We start from the raw sequence: 18,374 nt of genomic DNA, 5'->3' as shown, positions 1-18,374 counted from the left end.
TCAGACAGGTTTGGAGACACAGGTAAAGGGAGGAGAGACAGAAATACTTGCAGAGCCAGCAGAGAGCTGGGCAGCTCTTTCCCGGTTGCTGGGGACCCTCCGTCTCTCCCAGATGAAAAGTAAGAGGGTGTTATGGATCCAATGGGCAAGGGCAAGAGGGTTCCTGAGGAGGTGAGGGAAGGGATTTAGCCTTATCCAGAAATAGTGAGATGGTGGGCGGTACGGAAAGGAGAAAGACAAGAAAGCAACATGGGACACAGCCATGTTCAGACCTAAACATTAGAATGGATAAACCCAGGCCACGTGGATCAGCGAGGGGGGCTAGCAAGGAGTTTGGAAATTGACCAACACCTAGGTTGGAGATGAAAGGACCCAGTGCCCTGCTACTGCCACTTCTCAGGCCAGATTTGTCAGCAAGTCACTGGTATCAGGTATCAGGAGGGTTCGGGGAAGGGATCTGCAGGGAGAAGGGGAGGTGGGACGGTGGAGGGGCAGCCTCTCCGTTTGGGGGAAGATCCTTGGTGGGAAAGAAGCTCTTGCAAAGTTGGCGACACCGCCTCTTCCTGGTGCTCCTGCACTAGGGTGGCCATGGCTCCAGGGATTTTGGTGGAGGGGGTAGAAGGCGTGGGTGGAGCTAAGGTCACAGCTGCCAGGGCTTGTGCCCCCTGACTCACCAGGTCCTGCTGGATGACATTTGATGTTGAAAGGGTGTCTCCATTTCAGCTGCTCACTACCCTTCCACCTCCCTCTTGTTTCAACACCTTCCTCTGCACTGACTTTTCCCTGAGTCCCAGAAGGGGCCAGAGTCCGAGAAGCCAGCTGCCCGGAAAAGCTGCAGATCTGACACCGTCTAGAGGACAGGGCCTTCGACAGAGCTTTCCTCTGCTCCCTCCAGGATGACCTTGTGGTAGACCCCAGAACTGAGGCCCCAGGATGGCGGAACCTGAGACCCTGTCCCTGCTGGAAATGAAGGGGCCCGAGACGCCCAAGAGCCCACCTCAGGCTTTGGTCCCCAATGGCCGGCAGCCAGAGGGGGAATGCGGAACCGAGTCCCCTGCAGTTGGCTCTCCCATGGCCAGAGATGGAACTGAAGATGGTCTAGACAGTACAGTAAGTGAGGCTGCCACCTTGCCCTGGGGGACTGATCCCCAGCCCAGTGCCCCGTTCCCGGATCCCCCTGGCTGGAAGGTCATCGAACCAGAGCCTCTGGAGTGCGAGCCACTTACCAAGCCAGAGGAGCCACCTGACGATGATGCCAACCTGCTCCCTGAGAAGGCGGCCCGGGCCTTTGTGCCCATCGACTTACAGTGCATTGAGAAGCGGCCCCAGGAGGACCTCATTGTGCGCTGTGAGGCGAGCGAGGACAAGCGCCAGGCCTTCCTGCCCACCCGGGCCACCCACCCAGAGCCCCTTGAGCGAAAGTGGGCGGAGGCCGTTGTGAGGCCGCCTGGCCGATCCTGTGGGGGCTGCGGGAGCTGTGGAGGCCGAGAGGGGATAAGGGCGGTGGCCTCCGTGGGAGCGGCCCTCATCCTCTTCCCCTGCCTTCTGTATGGGGCCTATGCCTTCCTGCCCTTTGACGCCCCACGGCTGCCCACCCTGAGTTCCCGCCTGGTCTACACACTGCGCTGCGGGGTCTTTGCCACCTTCCCCATTGTGCTGGGTGAGTCTGGGCCCTGGGACAAGGGACATCCAAGAAGTGGACTTGAGGGGAAAGAGGCTGCCTGGCTTGGGAGGAGGGTTTCCCTTCATTCAGCCTGAAATCACCATCCTCCTGGCTCAGCCTCCTGAGTAGTGGGGACCCCCAGCCTTCCATACCTGCTGTTCTGGACGTCCTCCTCCGTCCACCTCTCCCACTGTGCACAGCCCGGGCCCCTGGGCCCTCTCCTATGAGTCTTCCCGCCTTTAGCTCCTTCCTCGGCCCACTCTGCCCGTGTGCTTCCCCACCCACCCAGGGCTCCTGGTGTACGGGCTGAGCCTGTTGTGCTTTTCCGCCCTCCGGCCCTTTGGAGAGCCCAGGCGGGAGGTGGAGATCCACCGGCGGTACGTGGCCCAGTCCGTCCAGCTCTTCATCCTGTACTTCTTCAACCTGGCCGTGCTGTCCACCTACCTGCCCCAGGACACCCTCAAGCTGCTCCCTCTGCTCACCGGTCTCTTTGCCATCTCCCGGTGCGTAGGAGCTGGGGGGTGAGCTTGGGGTGGGGGATGGTGCTACAGGAGCCGGGCACCCGAATGTCTGTCTGGAAAGCTAGGGTCAGGGGCTTCCTGGATTCTGCAGCAGCCCAGATGTACACCCTGGAGAGATGAATCGCTTTTTCTCTCTTTTGAAGTGGACTTAAACACATTAAATTAAATTATTTAATTAATTTCTTATTTATAGGTACTGGGGATTGAACCCAGGGGTGCTTAACCACTGAGCCACATCCCCTGTCCTTTTTATATTTTGTGAGATGGGGGTCTCCCTAAGTTGCTTAGAGCCTCGATAAATTGCTGGAGCTGGCTTTGAACTCGCTATCCTCCTGCCTTAGCCTCCCACTGGAAGATCCTCTGGGAGTAGAGGCGTGTGTCACCATGCTCTGCCTAATTTTCTTTACCTGTGGTAGTACGGATTGAACCCAGGGCATCCCACATGCTAAGCAAGTGCTTTACCATTGAGCTCTACCCCCAGCCCTTTTTATTTTTTATTTTTTTTATTTTGAGACAGGGTCTTACTAAACTGCCCAGGCTGGCTTTGAAATCATGATCCTCCTAGTTCAGCCTCCTGAGCAGTGAGGACTATAGGCGCGCACCACCGTGCCCAGCCTCGGGTGTTGGTGAGACCAGTGCAGCCACTCCAGGACTCTGCTGTGGCACTCCAGTCAGGCAGCTTGAGACTTGAGCCTCCAGTGGAACACCAAAGGCTCAATTCTTTTTAAGGCAATCTGTTTCCATTTTTAAAGGTCCTGATTGTTAGAAAGTTCTTTATACAGTGCTGTGCCAAAAACTTCTGCCCTGACTGTGACCTCCAAAATTGTCCAGGACAAACTCCGATATTTAACAACAGCTCTCAATTCCTCCCACTGTCTCCGAATGACCCTGTTCCCCTCACTGACCTGGATCCTTCTCTCTGGGCAGGAAATTCTCCTGTTTATCAATGAGGAGGGACCTTGGTCAAAGGTACAATTTGTCCTTTTCATAAAAAGTGAGGCCACGTGAACTTTCACGCAGCCTCATTTCCCTCCTTTCATTCAGAGTTGCAGTCACTTGAAATCCTTAAGGGTGTTTTTGTTGTTACTGTCCTAGCGATTAAACACTGAGCTACTCCCCCAGTCCTGAGGATGTCTCCACGGGGACTCCTGTTAACCCAGAAGGCACCTTTGAATTTCTGAACCCAAATGAAAGTCATGACATCCTCTCCTGATACATCTCTTCTGCTACTTTCAAGACAGGATGCCCGGTAGCTGAAACTGCTAAAATAGTCTTCCTGTTGAGCTAAAATTAGTCCTCTCACCACGTCTTCTTCTTTTTAGTTGTAGATGGACACATTACCTTTATTTTATTTATTTTTTGTGTGTGGTGGTGAGGATTGAACCCAGTGCTTCACCTGTGCGAGGCAAGCACTCCGCCACTGAGCCCCAGCCCCAGCCCCAGTCTTCTCGCCACTTCTGATTGTCGTCTGGCGTTCAGCTGTCCCACCAGCCTCCCGACCCTCATGCAGCCTTGCATTTTATCCCAGTAGATTTCCCTAAGATAAATATATTCCCGCTCATGTAACTCAACTTCCCATCTCTGACCCTTGGGAATACTGGCCTCAGAAACTGGTTTAGGCTGGGCACGGTGGTGCACACCTGTTATCCCAGCAGCTCAGGAAGCTGAGGTGGGAGGATTACAAGTTCAAAGCCAGCCTTAGCAATTTAGCAAGACCCTGTCTCAAAATAATAATAATAATAAATAAAAATAAGAAGGGCCTGTAATCCCAGCAGCTCAGGAGGCTGAGGCAGAAGGACTGCAAGTTCAAAGCCAGTCCCAGCAAAAGCCAGGTGCTAAGCACTCAGTGAGACCCTGTCTCTAAATAAAATACAAGATGGGGCTGGGGATGTGGCTCGGGGTTAAGCCCTGTTGGGTTCAATCCCTGGTACCAAAGGGGAAAAAAAAGGAAGTTGGCTTAAGCAGTAAGAATCATCAGGAAACTAAATGAAAAGTAAGTGATTGTGTGGTCCAGGCTTCCCATTCTACAGAGAGGAAATCACAAACAGATCGCAGGAAAAGAGTTGCTCAAGTTGGTTAGAACAGCACAGGACTAGGATCCTGGCCCTTTTCCTCTTCCATCCAGAGTGCATCCTTTTCTATTATGAGAAAGTTCTTTTTTTTTTTTTTATAATTTTTCCTTTTTTTTTTAAAGAGAGAGAGAATTTCTTAACATTTATTTTTTAGTTCTCGGTGGACACAACATCTTTGTTGGTATGTGGTGCTGAGGATCGAACCCGGGCCGTACGCATGCCAGGCGAGCGCGCTACCGCTTGAGCCACATCCCCAGCCCATGAGAAAGTTCTTTAAGCATCTTGTATCTCAGTTTCATCATCTAGAAAATGGAATTGTGAGGATTAAATGAATTCATGTAGAGAGCTCAATCTGGAGCTTGGTTAGGACTCCCTAAATGTGAAGTCTAATGCCAGCTGCCTCCTAGTGTAGTAGATGGGAATCATCTTCTTTCCTTTTTACTTAAAAGGAACAAGAACCTGTAAATTTTGAAATACATCATTCCTCACACATTAAGAGGAAGTTGTTCTTTCCTACCCAATTGAGGAAGTGCTTTTTTCGCTTGTTTGTTTGTTCTTTGTTTTATTTTTTGTACTGGGGATCAAATCCAGAGGTGCTTAACCACTGAGCCACATTCCCCGCAATTTTTTTTTTTAATATTTCATTTTGAGACAGGGTCTCACTAAGTTGCTCAGAGTCTGGCTAAGTTGCTGAGGCTGTCTTTGAACTCCCAATCCCCCTTGCCTCAGCCTCCCAAGCCACTGGGATTACAGGCATGTGCCACCATGCCCAGCCGAGAAAGTGTGTATTTTGAGTGGATCTTCCAAGAGGGCAAGTTTTGTTGTGAATGATCTATCCCTCTTGACTTCAAGCCCTTCCTTATTGTCCTCTTTTGCTTCTCTAACACATTGGACGAGGAAGTAATAAACAGCCTTGGGTTCAGATCATAGCTTTGCTATTTCCCAGCTGTTAACTTGGAGCCCTGGGGAATCTTAGTTGCTTCATCTGCAAAAGGATAGATACAATCAAACACACTGCAGCTGTAAAAGAATGAGGAAACTATTTATGTACTGATATAAAATGATCCCCAAGATATATAAAAGGAGAAAAGTCAACTTACTAGCATCTATACAGCTGGGCGCACACCTGTAATCCCAGAGGCTCAGGAGGCTGAGGTCAGAAGATCACAAGCTCAAGACCAGCCTCAGCAATTTAGTGAGGGCCTAAGCAACTAAGACCCAATCTCGAAACGAAAATAAAAAGTGCTAGGGATGTAGCTCAGTGGTAAAGCACCCTGCGTTCAATTCCCAGTACAAAAAAAAAAAAGGAAAAAGAGAACTTTTTGTTCAGACTTGGGCTGTAAAGTGCTTGTGTAGTACACACAGGGCTCTGAGTTTGAATCCCAGCACTACATACAAACTTTCTGTTGTATGTGTATAAAATCACTCAGTGCACAAGAAGCCATAATTAATTGGATACTTAGGGTGGGAGTCAGGGAGGAAAATAGGATGGGAACCATTGAATCTTTTTTTTTTTTTTTTTTTTTTTGGTACTGGGGATTGAACCCAGGGGCACTCAACCAGGGAGCCACATCCCCAGCCCTTTTTTGTGTTTTAGTTAAAGACAGGGTCTCACGGAGTTGCTTGGTGTCTCCCTAAGTTACTCATTGAATCTTGAACCATGTGAATGTATATTGCCCACTCAAAAATTTTTATTGAAATTTGGAAAGTAACTGAAAGCAACTCAGAGGGATGCGGGAAGTCAAAATTAAATAGTGCACTTGAATTAGCCCTGTTCCTGGCAGAAAACCCGCACCTGCCTTCTCCCTCTAGTCTTGCGGCGTCAGCTCTTGCCCCCTGGCTGACTTGCCAGACCCTTGCCGTCCCCCCCTGCAGGCTGATATACTGGCTGACCTTCGCCGTGGGCCGCTCCTTCCGAGGCTTCGGCTACGGCCTGACGTTCCTGCCGCTGCTGGCCATGCTGGTGTGGAACCTCTACTACATGTTCGTGGTGGAGCCAGAGCGCATGCTCACTGCCTCCGAGAGCCGCCTGGACTACCCCGACCACGCCCGCTCCGTCTCCGACTACAGGCCGCGGCCCTGGGGCTGAGCGAGCCGCCCGCCCGCATGCTTTTCTGAACCCAGCTACGGGCCTGGGCTTTGTCCCCAGCCCTGGGACCTTTGTGGGAGGAACCAGAGCCTCGATTAACCCTTGCTCCCTCTTAGCCGCTGTTGTCCTTCACCTCTGAGGCTTGGCACCGCCATCAAGGAGGGACTTTTCTTGCAGGGAAACAGGTGGACAGCCTTGTCCCTTGAGGATGCTGAGGACACATGGTCCAGAGGCATGGTTCCTTCCTGAGCAATCTCCTACTGCCATTAGGGCTCCCTAAGGCTGGACTCTGTCCCGCTCCCCAGCTCTGTGAGGCAGGAGGCAGAGCCAGAGCCAAACCCTGACTCTTTCTGTGCCAGTTGGACCATGGGAGGAACTCAAGGAGGATGGAGAAACCGCTGTGCCCAAGGAAGAGGCTGCATCAGACCAAATGAGGACTTTCACATTTGGTGAAATTCTTGGGGTCCTGGGTTTGGGACTGGTCTTAAAGGCTTGTTAGTCTCAAAACTATTCTAGCCGCCCCCATCCAGAGCTACTGCCTCCTCCCTTACAACCTAGGTACACCCCTGTAACTTTCCACCTCCAAACATTCCAGATGTCACACTACCCACGGGAAGAGGGGTCAGGGAAATCTGGCTCCCAAGAGGAGTGTGTGTACCCACATGTGTGGTGGCTGGGGAGTGGTTGGAAGGCACAATGGTGCAAGTGTTTGTGTATGTGTGTGTGTGAGACAGAGTTGCTTTCAGTTACTTTCCAAATACCACCCCTGCATTGGCTCTTTCTTCCTATTTGTCCCTCCCCTGCCCAATCCCAGGTATCCCTTCCTTATTTGATTCAGACAGCACCAGAAACCTTCTGGGTCCACCTGGTACGCAGCTGGCAGGAGCTGTGGTTCCACATGGAGGGAGAGAACCAGACCTGGTGGAAATGGGGTCTCAAATAAAGTGGTCTTCCAAACCCATCTCTTAGCCCTCCCACTCCCTGAAACCAGCCCCAAGTGAACCCCACAATATCAACGTGCTGAGAGACTAGAACCTTGTAGAAAAAGATAAGTCTTATTTCGTACCCTCCAGGGTCACTCTTAGTTTAACAAAACTTTGAGTGTCAACCAAGAAGTAGGGATGACACAAGTAAACACCACCAAGGGGACCTTTTAGAAATAACCCTGACCCCAACCCCAGGAAGTGGAAGTTCGTTTCTGAAGTTCTGCAGAAAAGTGCCACGGGAGGGGACGGGCCAGCTGGAACATTGGCCCTCCAACCGCCAGCAGTCCGAGGAGGCACGGCAAGGCACGTCCAGGAGGGTCCTTCCCTCCGGACAGCAGGTCTCAATTTATGGACTGGTACTCTGAGTGCTGCTTGTGGCGCAGCAGCAGGACGAGACCTCCCCCCAGCAACAAGAGCCCTGGAGCACCCAGGGCCACTGCCACGATGCCTAGGATTAGCGGGGACAGGGCATCCACAGGAAGGGAGCCCATACCCAGAAGCATTGACCTAGAGCAAGAGAGGGAGAGAGAAGTTCGTGGGTGAGGCCAGGCTGGGAGGCAGCCCTCCTCCACTTCAACACCCCCGCCCCCCGCAGTCCCGGCTCGGGCTCTCACCAGCTCAGGTAGTGTTGGTCCCAGTAGCCAGGGCCCGTGGGAGCCCCAAATGTCAGGTTGAAGGAACAGAAGTTGCTCTGCGACCTGAAGAAGGCTTGGACAATGGGTGACTGGGGAAGGGAGTACTCCAAGCTGGGGCGAAGAGGAGAAGCCTGGCAGGGCAGGGCTGACTCTCGGCTCCTCTGCTTCTGGGAGAAAGCCACTGGTCGCCACTGCAGGAAGCCAGACGGGAGGGGGCCCCACAGCAGCTGGTCCACCTGAGGAGAAGGGCAAGCAAGGCAGGGTGAAGAGGGGGCCTGTGCCAGACAGACCCTTGTCCTCCCTGCCTCTCTCAGTCTCCATCTGTCACTAGCAAGGAGCGTGCTAAGAGCAGCAGAATCCCGAGTCCTGGGCTCGGTTCTAGAACTGACAGGCTGCCTGCACCAGAGCCCTGGTCTCTCTTCTGAAGGGCTCTTGGGCTGGATGAGCACCGGGTCCTGTTCCGGCCCTGCAGATCGGCACCAAGCTCCCTCCCCTACAACCCCAGGCCTTCTGGGGAGCTTGGGTCACACTGCACTGCCTTTGGCTGTCCCCCTTGAGGGTAGAGACTGAGGGGGATTCAAAGTGCCCAGTACTTAAAGCCTCCAGAGAAAGTTGCCAACTGATAAACAGTTGAACAGCTCTGAGGTCCTCACAGGGTCCTGCCTGCTTTCCCACCCATCTGCCTCTTGCTTGGAAGTCTGACCTGGAAGACAGCAGGTGCATACTCATCGTCGATGGAGTGCTGCTCCCGCCTTGAGGGACAGTCGGGCCTCTGCCCCACAGTGACTACTTCCAGCCCAAACAGGGAGTGGTTTCCTCTGGGAGAAGCCCCAACCAGGGCCACTTCTAGCTGGCAGGCGTCTGCGGTGTGCAGGAGGCGAGGGGGTTGGGCAGGTCGGCCAGAGCTGGAAAAGGCCTGGACCTAGGAAAGGGGAGGGATGGAGGAGGGGGACGATGGCCCATACTTGTGCTTAAGGGTTTCCCCATCATGAACTCTCACCTCGTAAACCAGTCCTCCGAGTTCCTTCTCTTTCCCCACGCCCTTACCTTGAAGGCCAGACTGCCATTGGCAAAAGCCCCGCTAGGGTCGTTCACAGGGTGGCCTTGGAAGGTGGCACTCAGGCTGGCAGGATCCAGTGAGTCAGTGATGTTGTTCCAGGAGAACTCGGCCAACGAGTACGGAGGGTACGGTTTTCCCAGGGGCTCTGCCGCCACATCCAACATGTTGGTGCCGTCGAACTCCAGCAGCTGGGGGTGGGTGGTGGAGCTGGGTTCGCCACAGTCTAGCTTTCTCCCAAGTCCCCCGTCCCACTCCATACCCACCCCCAAGCTCCCCAGTCCTCAACCCCTCCCTCTAGTTGGGAGGAGCCCCTCCTCGGTGCCCTTGGCCTCGGTCGCCCCCACCTCCTCACCCTGGTGAAGATAAGGGCAGAAGAAAACTGGACGCTGTCCTCCGGGAGAACCCTCAGGCCCCCATCAGGCTTGGGGGACAGCAGGCGACTCCAGTTGACGTTAAGGACACTGTGGGGGGTGTCGGTGGCCACCAGCACCACGGCTGGAGGCCCGAGGCTGCTCCACACATAGTGCAGGGTGGAGTTGGGGCCCACTGCCCGGATGTGAAGCAGGCTCTGGGGGAGGCCTGGCCAGCCGGAGATGACCTCCAGGGACACCTGGAAATTGGAGGAGGGGAGGGTGGAGGGGACAGATCCGGGAGAGACACAGGCAAAGACCAACTTGAGGGAGGGGAGAGGGGCTTGGAGGACGATTGGGGAAATCACGGCCAGTGAGAGCCTGGGAGAGGAATGGATGTGAGCCCAGGGAACCGCGGGGTGAGGGCGAAGCAGGATGAGCCAGACCTGAGGGGAGGGGGCCAGGGCCCAGCCCAGAGGAACACAGAAATCCCACACGCCCTGGACCTGGGCTGAGCCGGGGTCCACTCAGAGCAGGGAGTCGTCCTACTCTCCACCCACTCCACAGTCCTTCCCTTGAGCCAGGGATGCCCCCCTCCTCCAGGCTCAAAAACACTTCTCTCTGCAGTCACCCTCCATCCCTTGGGCGCCCCACACTCCAGCCACCCTGGAAAGGCAGCACTCCCTGACACCTCCATGGCTCTAGTCCCCAAGTCCTCACCTGGCGGGTCTCCCCTCCCAGAAGGCCGAGTGGAGCTGTGCACAGGAGGCTCAAGAGAAGCAGGGAGCTGGGGGCATGGGGACCCCAACCCCAGTGGGGCTCCCCACAGCCGCACATGCAGGTGGCAGCCGATTCAGTTGGTGGAAGACACGGGAGAGTCATGTGACTCGGATTCAGCTGATCCCTTTAGAGGGTGGGGCCGGCTGCTGCACCAGTTCTTAAAGGGACCGCCTCCCTTCACCCAGATTCCAGCTGCGTTGGAACAGAATCAGAGAAAACATCATCCCCAAATGGAGTCGGCAAGCACAAATTTCCAGGTCATGTGTGCAGACAGCATTCCTAGCCTCTCCTACCCGCTCAGTCCCACTCAACAGTTATTTGTAATGAGCATGATGTCTGGATTCAAGACACAAAAGGGATCTGAATAATGACTAATAGAAAGGTCCAGAGAAGAACCCAGAGGGTTTTTTTCAACCTAATATTTATTGAACACTGAGGTATGCATCCTGGAAGAATTCACAATTGTATTGAGAAGATACCTGAAGGAAGAAGATAGGAAAGCAATACATTTATTGGTCAAGAGGGAAACCACACCTGGCCAAATGCATGCTTTTTGATGTTTTTGCTTAATTTTAAATCATTATTTATTTATTCATTTATGGGTATGGGTGCACTTGACCACTGAGCCACATCCCAAGCCCTTTTTATATTTTACTTTGAGACATGATCCTGCTAAATTCCTTAGGGCCTCACTAAGTTGCTGAGGCTGGCTTTAAACTTGCCATCCTCCTGCCTCAGCCTCCCCAGCTGCTGGATTATGGGTGTGCGCCACCATGCCCAGCAATCTTGAGTTATTTTGATTAATAAATGCACATAGTACAAAATTTGAAAGGTGCAGTAAACTGGAGCCTACTGAGACAATCACCACTCACCATTCCCAGTTTGTCTTTCCCTCCCACCATTCCCCCTTCCCTTCCTATCTTATTCTTCCTCTCTCTCTCCTTGTTTCTGAGTTTCTGGAGATTTCTTTCTGTGCTTTGGGAGATGGATCTCAAGGGCTTGTACATGCTAGATACCTGCTTTACCACTAAAGTACATACCCAGTGCCCCCGCCCTTTTGAGGGTGTACTGGGAATTGAACTCAGGAGCACTCAACCACTGAGCCACATCCTCAGCCCAATTTTGTTTCCTTTTTATTTTTTTTTCGGGGTGGGGGGGCTGGGGATGGACTCAGGAGCTCTCAACCACTGAGCCACATCCCCAGCCCTATTTTGTATTTTATTTAGAGACAGGGTCTCACTGAGTTGCTTAGCACCTCGCCATTGCTGAGGCTGGCTGTGAACTCGAGATATTCCTCTCTCAACCTTCTGAGCTGCTGGAATTACAGGCATGTGCCACTGCATCTGGCCTATACCCATCCCTTTTAATATTCTATTTTGACCTGGGCGCAGTGAAACACTTCTGTAATCTAGAAAGGTGGGAGACTAAGGTGGGAGAACCACAAGTTTGAGATCAGATTGGATAATTTAACAAGACCTTGTCTCAAAATAAAAAGGGCTGGGAATGTAGCTCAGTGGTAGAATGCCCATGGCCTTAATCCCTGGTACCACTAAACATAAATATCTTTTTTTTTTTGTATGTGTGGTATTGGGGATTGAACTCGGGGGCTCAGCCACTGAACCACATCCCCAGCCTTATTTTGTGTTTTATTTAGAGACTCACTGAGCTGCTTAGCAGCACACCATTTCTGAGGCTGGCTTTGAACTTGCAGTCCTTCTGTCTCAGCCTCCCTAGTGAGTTGCAATGAATTACAGGCATGAGCCCCGGTGCCCGCCCAAAAATCTTATTTTGATATAGGGGCATCTTGCTGAACTGCACAGGCTGACACTGAATTTGTGACCCCATCTCAGAGATTGTAGGAGATGTCACTCCATCTGGCACCAGTATTTCCCCCTAACCCCTGCAGTATTTGGAATTGAATCCAGAACTGTGCACATCCTAGGCAAATGATCTACCAAGGAGCTACACCCTCAGCTCTTTTACATTTTCTCCCTAAGTTTCCCGGGCTGGCCTTGAATTTGCAATCCTCCTGCCTTTGCCTCCCAGATAGTTGAGATTGCAGGCATCTATCGCACCCAGTCATTACCAGTTTCTTATGCATTATTCTATGTATACTAAAGAATATGTGTTGAGCCTGCTGGGTTCGGTGGTGCATGCCTGTAATCCCAGCAATTTGGGAGGCTGAAGCAGGAGGATCATAAGTTCAAGGTCAGTCTCAGCAATTTAGGGAGGCCCTAAGCAATTTAGCAAGACTCTATCTCAAAATAAAATATAAAAAGGACTGGATGTGCTCAGTGGTTAAACACCTCTGGGTTTAATCCCTAGTATTGTAAAATAACAATAATAATAATAATAATACCATCATACAATGACATCCAAACACTGTTTAATTTTCCACTTGAGAACTAGTCATATCAATGATTTGGAATTGTCTCATTTTCTTTGGCGATTACACACATGCACAACTTTTAATTTTTAAAAAGTTTTGGTAGTACTGGGGGAATTAAACCCAGGGGTATTTTACCACTAAGTTACAGCCTCAACTCTATTCTTTTTTTTCTTTTTGAAAGACAGGGCCTAAGTTGCTGAGGCTGGTTTCAAGCTTGTGATTCTCCACCTGAATCTCCCGAGTTTCTGGGATTAGACATGCACCACCATGCCTGGCATATTCCCTGGATATATTTAATCAGAACCTTGTTGAGGTAATATTTGCTCTGGCAAACAATGCTGGAAGAGATATTCCCATACATACATTTCATACATTCATAACCAGTGGCACAGGTAAGTACCTAGGCTAGGTCAAATTGCCTTGTAAGTAGTTTATTCACATTCACACCATGTGCTTGAGGGTCCATTTCCACATGTGTTTACCAAATCAGGTTTTTATTACCGTTACAGATCTCCTCATGTTTTAGTCATTATTTCTCACCCCACCCCCCAGCTATTTATACCCTTTGCCCATTTTTTTTTTTTTGGTACCAGGAATTGAACCCAGGGGTGCTTAACCACTGAGCCACATCCCCAGCCCTTTTTAATATTTTATTTAGAGACAGGATCTCACTGAGTTGCTTAGAGCCTCACCAAGGCTGGCTTTGAACTTGCAATCCTCCTGCCTCAGCTTCCCTAGCCTTTGGGATTACAGGTATGTGCCACTACGCCACCACACCTGCTCCCTTTGCCTATTTTGCTGTGGTGCAGGGTCTACTGCATGCTTAAATAAGAAAGCACTCTCTTCCGAGGTACAACCCCAGCCTCATTGATTTATTGGTACGGAAGATTTAACCCCAGGGGTGATTTACCACTGAGTTGCATCCCCAATGCCCCCTTTTCCCCCACATTTAAATTTTTTTAAAAAAATTTAGTTTTAGATGGACACAATGCCTTTATTTTATTAATTTTTATGTGGTGCTGAGGTCCTCAGCACCACATAAAAATTAATAAAACAAAATAAAGTGCCTCCCCGTGTGATAGGCAAGCACTCTACCACTGAGCCACAAATCCAGCCCTCCGCATTTTCTATGGGTGTGGAGTGATGGGACTTGTTACATAGTCATAGATGCGGTCAACACAATCTAATTTGGCCGGTGTAACTCCCCGGTACTCCTATGTAACTCCCCAGCACTCCTCTCGCTCCCTGCCTCCCAACCTTGGTTCCTCTCCTGATTTCACTTTGATTTTCATGGGCTCCCACCCCTCCACTTTTCTTTTCGTTTTTTCTCTTTCTAGCTTCCTCATAGATGAAAACAAAAGACCCTTGACCTTCTAAGTTTGAGTTATTTCACTTAATGTGTCTAGTTCTACCCATTTTCCTGAAAATGACATAATTTTATTTCTCTTAAATTAAAAAAAATCCATTGTGTATATATACTCTCCGTTGTGTCTAGACACCTTATCCATTCATCCACTGATGGGACCCTTAGGCTGGCTCCAGTTTGGCTGTTGTGAACTGTGTTACCACAGACACGGGTATGCGTGTGACACTGTAGTAGGAAGATTTTAATTATTTAGGTAAATACTGAGGAGTGTTACAGCTGGGTCATGTGGTGTTTCCGTGCCTAGTCTCCTTACTGATTTCCATAGTGGTTGTACTAATTTACAATCACACTAACAATGGAAGACTGTTCCTTTTTCTCCACATCCTCTCCAGTATTTATTTTTTTGTACCAGGGATTGAACCCAGCGGTGTTTACCCACTGAGCTACATCAGCCCCCCTTTTTTAAAATTCTTATTTTTGGTACTGGGGATCAAACCCAGGGGCACTCTAAAAAATATTTATTTTCTAGTTCTCGGCGGACACAACATCTTTGTTTGTATGTGGTGCTGAGAGTCGAACCCGGGCCGCATGCATGCCAGGCAATCGCGCTACCGCTTGAGCCACATCCCCAGCCCCCTGGTCTATTATTTGTAATTTTTTCAAATATTTATTTTTTAGTTGTACACAATACCTTTATTTTGTTAATTTATTTTTATGTGGTGCTGAGGATCGAACCCAGGGCCTCGCACGTGCTAGAGGAGCACTTTACCGCTGAGCCACAACCCCAGCTCATGTCATTTGTATTTTTGATGACTGCCATTCTGTTTGGTGTGAGATGAAATCTGTGTAGTTTTGATTTGCATTTCCCTAATTGTTAATGATGTTGAACACTTCTTCACTTATATATTTCTTCTTTTCAGAAGGGTCTGTTTTAATCATTTGCCCATTTATTAACTGGGTTGATTTTTTTTGGTGTGGTTTTTTTTTTTTTTTAATCTTGGCCTTTTTTTTTTAAGAGAGAGAATTTTTTTTTTTAATGTTCGTTTTCTTTTTTTTTTTTATTGGTTGTTCACAACATTACAAAGCTCTTGACATATCATATTTCATACATTAGATTGAACTCCCAATTTTCAATTATGGACTCCCAATTTTACCCCAGAGAGAATTTTTTTTTTTTAAATATTTTTTAGTTGTAAAGGGGTTATTTATTTATTTATTTATTTATTTATTTATTTATTTATTTATTTATTTATATGTGGTGCTGAGGATCGAACCCAGGGCCTCACACATGCCAGGCAAGTGCTCTACCACTGAGCCACAACCCCAGCCCCCCAGAGAGAATTTTTAATATTTATTTTTTAGTTCTCGGCGGACACAACATCTGTTTGTATGTGGTGCTGAAGATCGAACCCGGGCCGCACGCATGCCAGGCGAGCGCGCCACCGCTTGAGCCACATCCCCAGCCCTGGTGTGTTTTTTTTTTTTGCATTCTTTATATATTCTAGATATTAATGCTATTATCAGAAGAGGAGCTAGCAAAGATTTTTCTCCCATTCTGTAGGTTCTCTCTTCATAGTCCTAGTGTTTCTTTTGCTGTGCAGAAGATTTTTAATTTGATGCTATTCCATTTAATTCTTGGCATTATTTCCTGAGCTTTAGCCACCCCCTGCCCTTATTTTTTTTTGAGACAAGGTGTATGTTGCTTGGGCCTAAATTGCTGAGGCTGGCTTTGAACCTATGATCCTCCTGCCTGTCTCGAGTTGCTGGGATTATAGGCTTGTGCCCCAGGTATTTAAATTTCATCTTTTCATTTGCTTTTACAGGATCAAACCCAGGGCTTTACACAAACAAGGCAAATGCTCTACCACTGAGCCTCATCCTCAGGCCTTTTTGAGACTCAGTCTGCTATTGCCCAAGCTGGCCTTGAACTCTCAATCCTGCCTAATTGTCCTGAGTAGTGGAGATCATAGGTGCGCACCCCTGCACCGTTTTGCTTCTGCAGGGCTGGGGATAAAAGCCAGTGCCTGGCACATGCTAGGTAGGCATTCTACCATCAAACTACACCCTCATCTTAGCTTTCTTTCTTAAGTGCCAAGTTCTAAAAATTCTTGAAGGAAATTAACTCATGTTGTTACAAACATCCTCCCACCCTGTGTTTTTACTGTCGTTTTCCTCCCACTGTGTATTTTAAACTCTACATCTTCTCTTACGGTTTTCTCTTATGGCTTCATTCTCTTCAATTTAAATCTTCTAGGAACCCAGAATTAATTTTTCTATAATAAAGTAAGGAAACAATTCCATCTTTTTCTTCCAAGTAGCTACTCCAAGAAGAACTATCAAATTTTCCTCAAAAACTCACTTTTCTTGAGGAAAAAAGGCACTCAGACCCTCTAAGCTATCTACTCTGGAATACAAGTGAATCTTAGGCTGAGTACAGGGGGTTTCAGTAGGAGTCAGGAAATCAAGGCTCCCCACTATCCAAAAAGAGTACTGTCACCAGGAGGTGCTGGCCTGTGACTGCAGCAACTCAGTAGACTGAGATAGGAGGATCCCAAGTTGGAGTCAGCCTTAGCAACTAGGCAAGGACTTAAGCAACTTAGTGAGACCATCTCAAAATAAAAAATCGATGGGGATGTAGCTCAGCGGTAAGGTGGACCTCGGTTCAGTCCTTGGTACCAAAAACCAACCAACCAACCAAATCTGCATGAGGACTGGGGAGGAATAGGACTTGACTGAATCTAGGAATTGGAAGGATCATGAACAGTCAAGAAGGTGCTGAAATTGTATTCATGATATTACTAAGTTTAGTGAATAAGGTTCATGAGGCCTTAATTATCATACTAAACATAAACCCTGGAGAGCAGAGAGGGACTCTGAAAACTGGACCAGAATCTGATTGATTTAACACTGTAGGTGAAGGAAAAAAAAAAAAGTTGCTTGCTAACAATATCAAGAAAATTAGGCTGGGGTTGAGGCTCAGCAGTAGAGCACTTGCCTAGCACGGGCAAGGCCCTGGGTTCTATCTTCAGCACCACATAAAAAAATACAGGGCTGGGGACGTGGCTCAAGCGGTAGCGCGCTCGCCTGGCATGCGTGCGGCCCAGGTTCGATCCTCAGCACCACATACAAAGATGTTGTGCCTGCCGAAAACTAAAAAATAAATATTAAAAAATAAATAAATATATAAAATGAAGGTATTGTATCCAACTACAACTGAAAAATAAATACTTAAAAAAAAAAAAGTTACATTATCCACTATCCACAGATGACTATTAGAGCTGAAACCAGAATGCACCTAAGCCAATCAGGGATAAACAGAAAGAAAAAATCCATAGGGAATGTATAGCTTCCCAGGACCCCTGTAGTTCCTCAGTATGAGCAATACTTTTTGTTTTTCCTTTGTGGAGGTACTGGGGATTGGACCCAGGCTTTCATGCATGATAGGCGAGCATTCTACCAGTGAGCCATATCCTCAGTCTCTTATGAATAGTATTTAAGAAGTGACCTGTCAACTTATTGGAGAATTTATCCCACATTCCTGGGAGAACTTAAGGCTCTGAGTGAATGAACACTGCAAGCAGATAGGGATTTCAGGAAAAGGCAGGTAGGATTACTTCAGACCCATTTAAAAGCAGAGTTTTAGAGAGACAAAGCTAGGCAGAAAGCTCAAGGATGGGATGGGGTACAAAGGGTGTTCAGGGGTACTTTTTTTTTGGTTATAAATGGACACAGTATCATTACTTTATTTTTATGTGGTGCTGAGGATCGCACCCAGTGCCTCATATGTGGTAAGTGCTGTCACTGAGCCCCAGCCCCCGCCCCCAGAGGTACTCTTCACAGCCCTTCTGACCCCACACTTCAGTCCAGTCAGGACAGCAAGCATGGCTTCTAGAGTTAACACAGACTACACACGAATTCCAGTTCTGCCACTCAACAGTTCTGGACTCTCGGACAAGTCACTTTATATTTTAGATCCCTCTGACAAAATGGAGGCTATTACCTATCTTACAGGGCCTTTGTGAGGATTAGTTAAACACACACAGTGTCTAAAACCTATCAAACAGTATGTACTACTGTCCCACCAAGTATTCAGCTTAATATGACTCAGTACATGGGCAGGGAGGAGAACGACAAGGCTGAACGTATGAATCATAAGGACAAAGGGGAAGGCTGAAGCCCTATTGCTTAGAGGAAGGATAAAGAAAAAAAAAAAAAATCAAAGGGTGACACCACTCAGATTCCCCCCTTGATAAAGGAGATGTTAGATGTCCTTCAGGACAAAGGCCTAAGCCCTCGCACCTATTGGGTGTGGCTCTACTTGTAACCACAGATGGGGAACACCCTGGTTTAGGCAGGTTCCTCCTGTTCTTTGGGTAGTGAATACACAGGGATACCTTTTTCTTAAAAAAAAAAAAAAAAAAAATTTTTTTCCAGTGAGGCTGAGGACAAAGACCAGGGCCTTG

General features: G+C 48.9%; 2 protein-coding genes across 3 annotated transcripts; one reads left to right on the top strand and one right to left on the bottom strand.

The window, feature by feature from the left end:
- Positions 1-18: 18 nt before the first annotated feature.
- On the top strand, positions 19-7,306 carry Tmem79 (transmembrane protein 79). The gene is made up of 4 exons (XM_005331383.4): positions 19-119; positions 896-1,660; positions 1,953-2,166; positions 6,132-7,306. The coding sequence occupies exons 2-4, from the start codon at positions 934-936 to the stop codon at positions 6,343-6,345; spliced, it is 1,155 nt and encodes a 384-aa protein (XP_005331440.2). The 5' UTR covers positions 19-119; positions 896-933; the 3' UTR covers positions 6,346-7,306.
- A 75-nt stretch (positions 7,307-7,381) lies between these two features.
- On the bottom strand, positions 7,382-10,272 carry Glmp (glycosylated lysosomal membrane protein). Of its 2 annotated transcripts, XM_005331384.5 has the most exons (6): positions 10,097-10,270; positions 9,379-9,636; positions 9,014-9,214; positions 8,670-8,888; positions 7,946-8,202; positions 7,477-7,838 (listed from the first exon to the last, which is right to left on the bottom strand). In XM_005331384.5, the coding sequence occupies exons 1-6, from the start codon at positions 10,256-10,258 to the stop codon at positions 7,673-7,675; spliced, it is 1,263 nt and encodes a 420-aa protein (XP_005331441.2). In that variant the 5' UTR covers positions 10,259-10,270; the 3' UTR covers positions 7,477-7,672. The 2 variants fall into 2 exon arrangements, with proteins under 2 accessions (XP_005331442.2, XP_005331441.2); XM_005331385.5 differs by lacking the exon at positions 7,946-8,202 and having other exon boundaries at positions 7,382-7,838; positions 10,097-10,272.
- Positions 10,273-18,374: the final 8,102 nt, after the last annotated feature.

The sequence above is a fragment of the Ictidomys tridecemlineatus genome, chromosome 11 (assembly GCF_052094955.1).
Source record: "Ictidomys tridecemlineatus isolate mIctTri1 chromosome 11, mIctTri1.hap1, whole genome shotgun sequence".
In the NCBI taxonomy this organism is placed as follows: Eukaryota; Metazoa; Chordata; class Mammalia; order Rodentia; family Sciuridae; genus Ictidomys; species Ictidomys tridecemlineatus.
Note: the sequence above shows the minus strand (reverse complement) of the source record. Positions and strands in the feature narration are given on the sequence as shown.

Excerpts from the sequence above, each read along its gene's own strand:
- Tmem79 (XM_005331383.4), top strand. The coding sequence starts at position 934 with ATGGCGGAACCTGAGACCCTGTCCCTGCTGGAAATGAAGGGGCCCGAG. Across the intron at positions 1,661-1,952 it reads CACCTTCCCCATTGTGCTGG|GGCTCCTGGTGTACGGGCTG; the intron begins GTGAGTCTGGGC and ends CCACCCACCCAG. Across the intron at positions 2,167-6,131 it reads GGTCTCTTTGCCATCTCCCG|GCTGATATACTGGCTGACCT; the intron begins GTGCGTAGGAGC and ends CCCCCCCTGCAG.
- Glmp (XM_005331385.5), bottom strand. The coding sequence starts at position 10,258 with ATGACTCTCCCGTGTCTTCCACCAACTGAATCGGCTGCCACCTGCATG. Across the intron at positions 9,215-9,378 it reads CTGCCCTTATCTTCACCAGG|CTGCTGGAGTTCGACGGCAC; the intron begins GTGAGGAGGTGG and ends ACCCACCCCCAG. Across the intron at positions 7,839-8,669 it reads ATGCACCTGCTGTCTTCCAG|GTCAATGCTTCTGGGTATGG; the intron begins GTCAGACTTCCA and ends CTCTTGCTCTAG.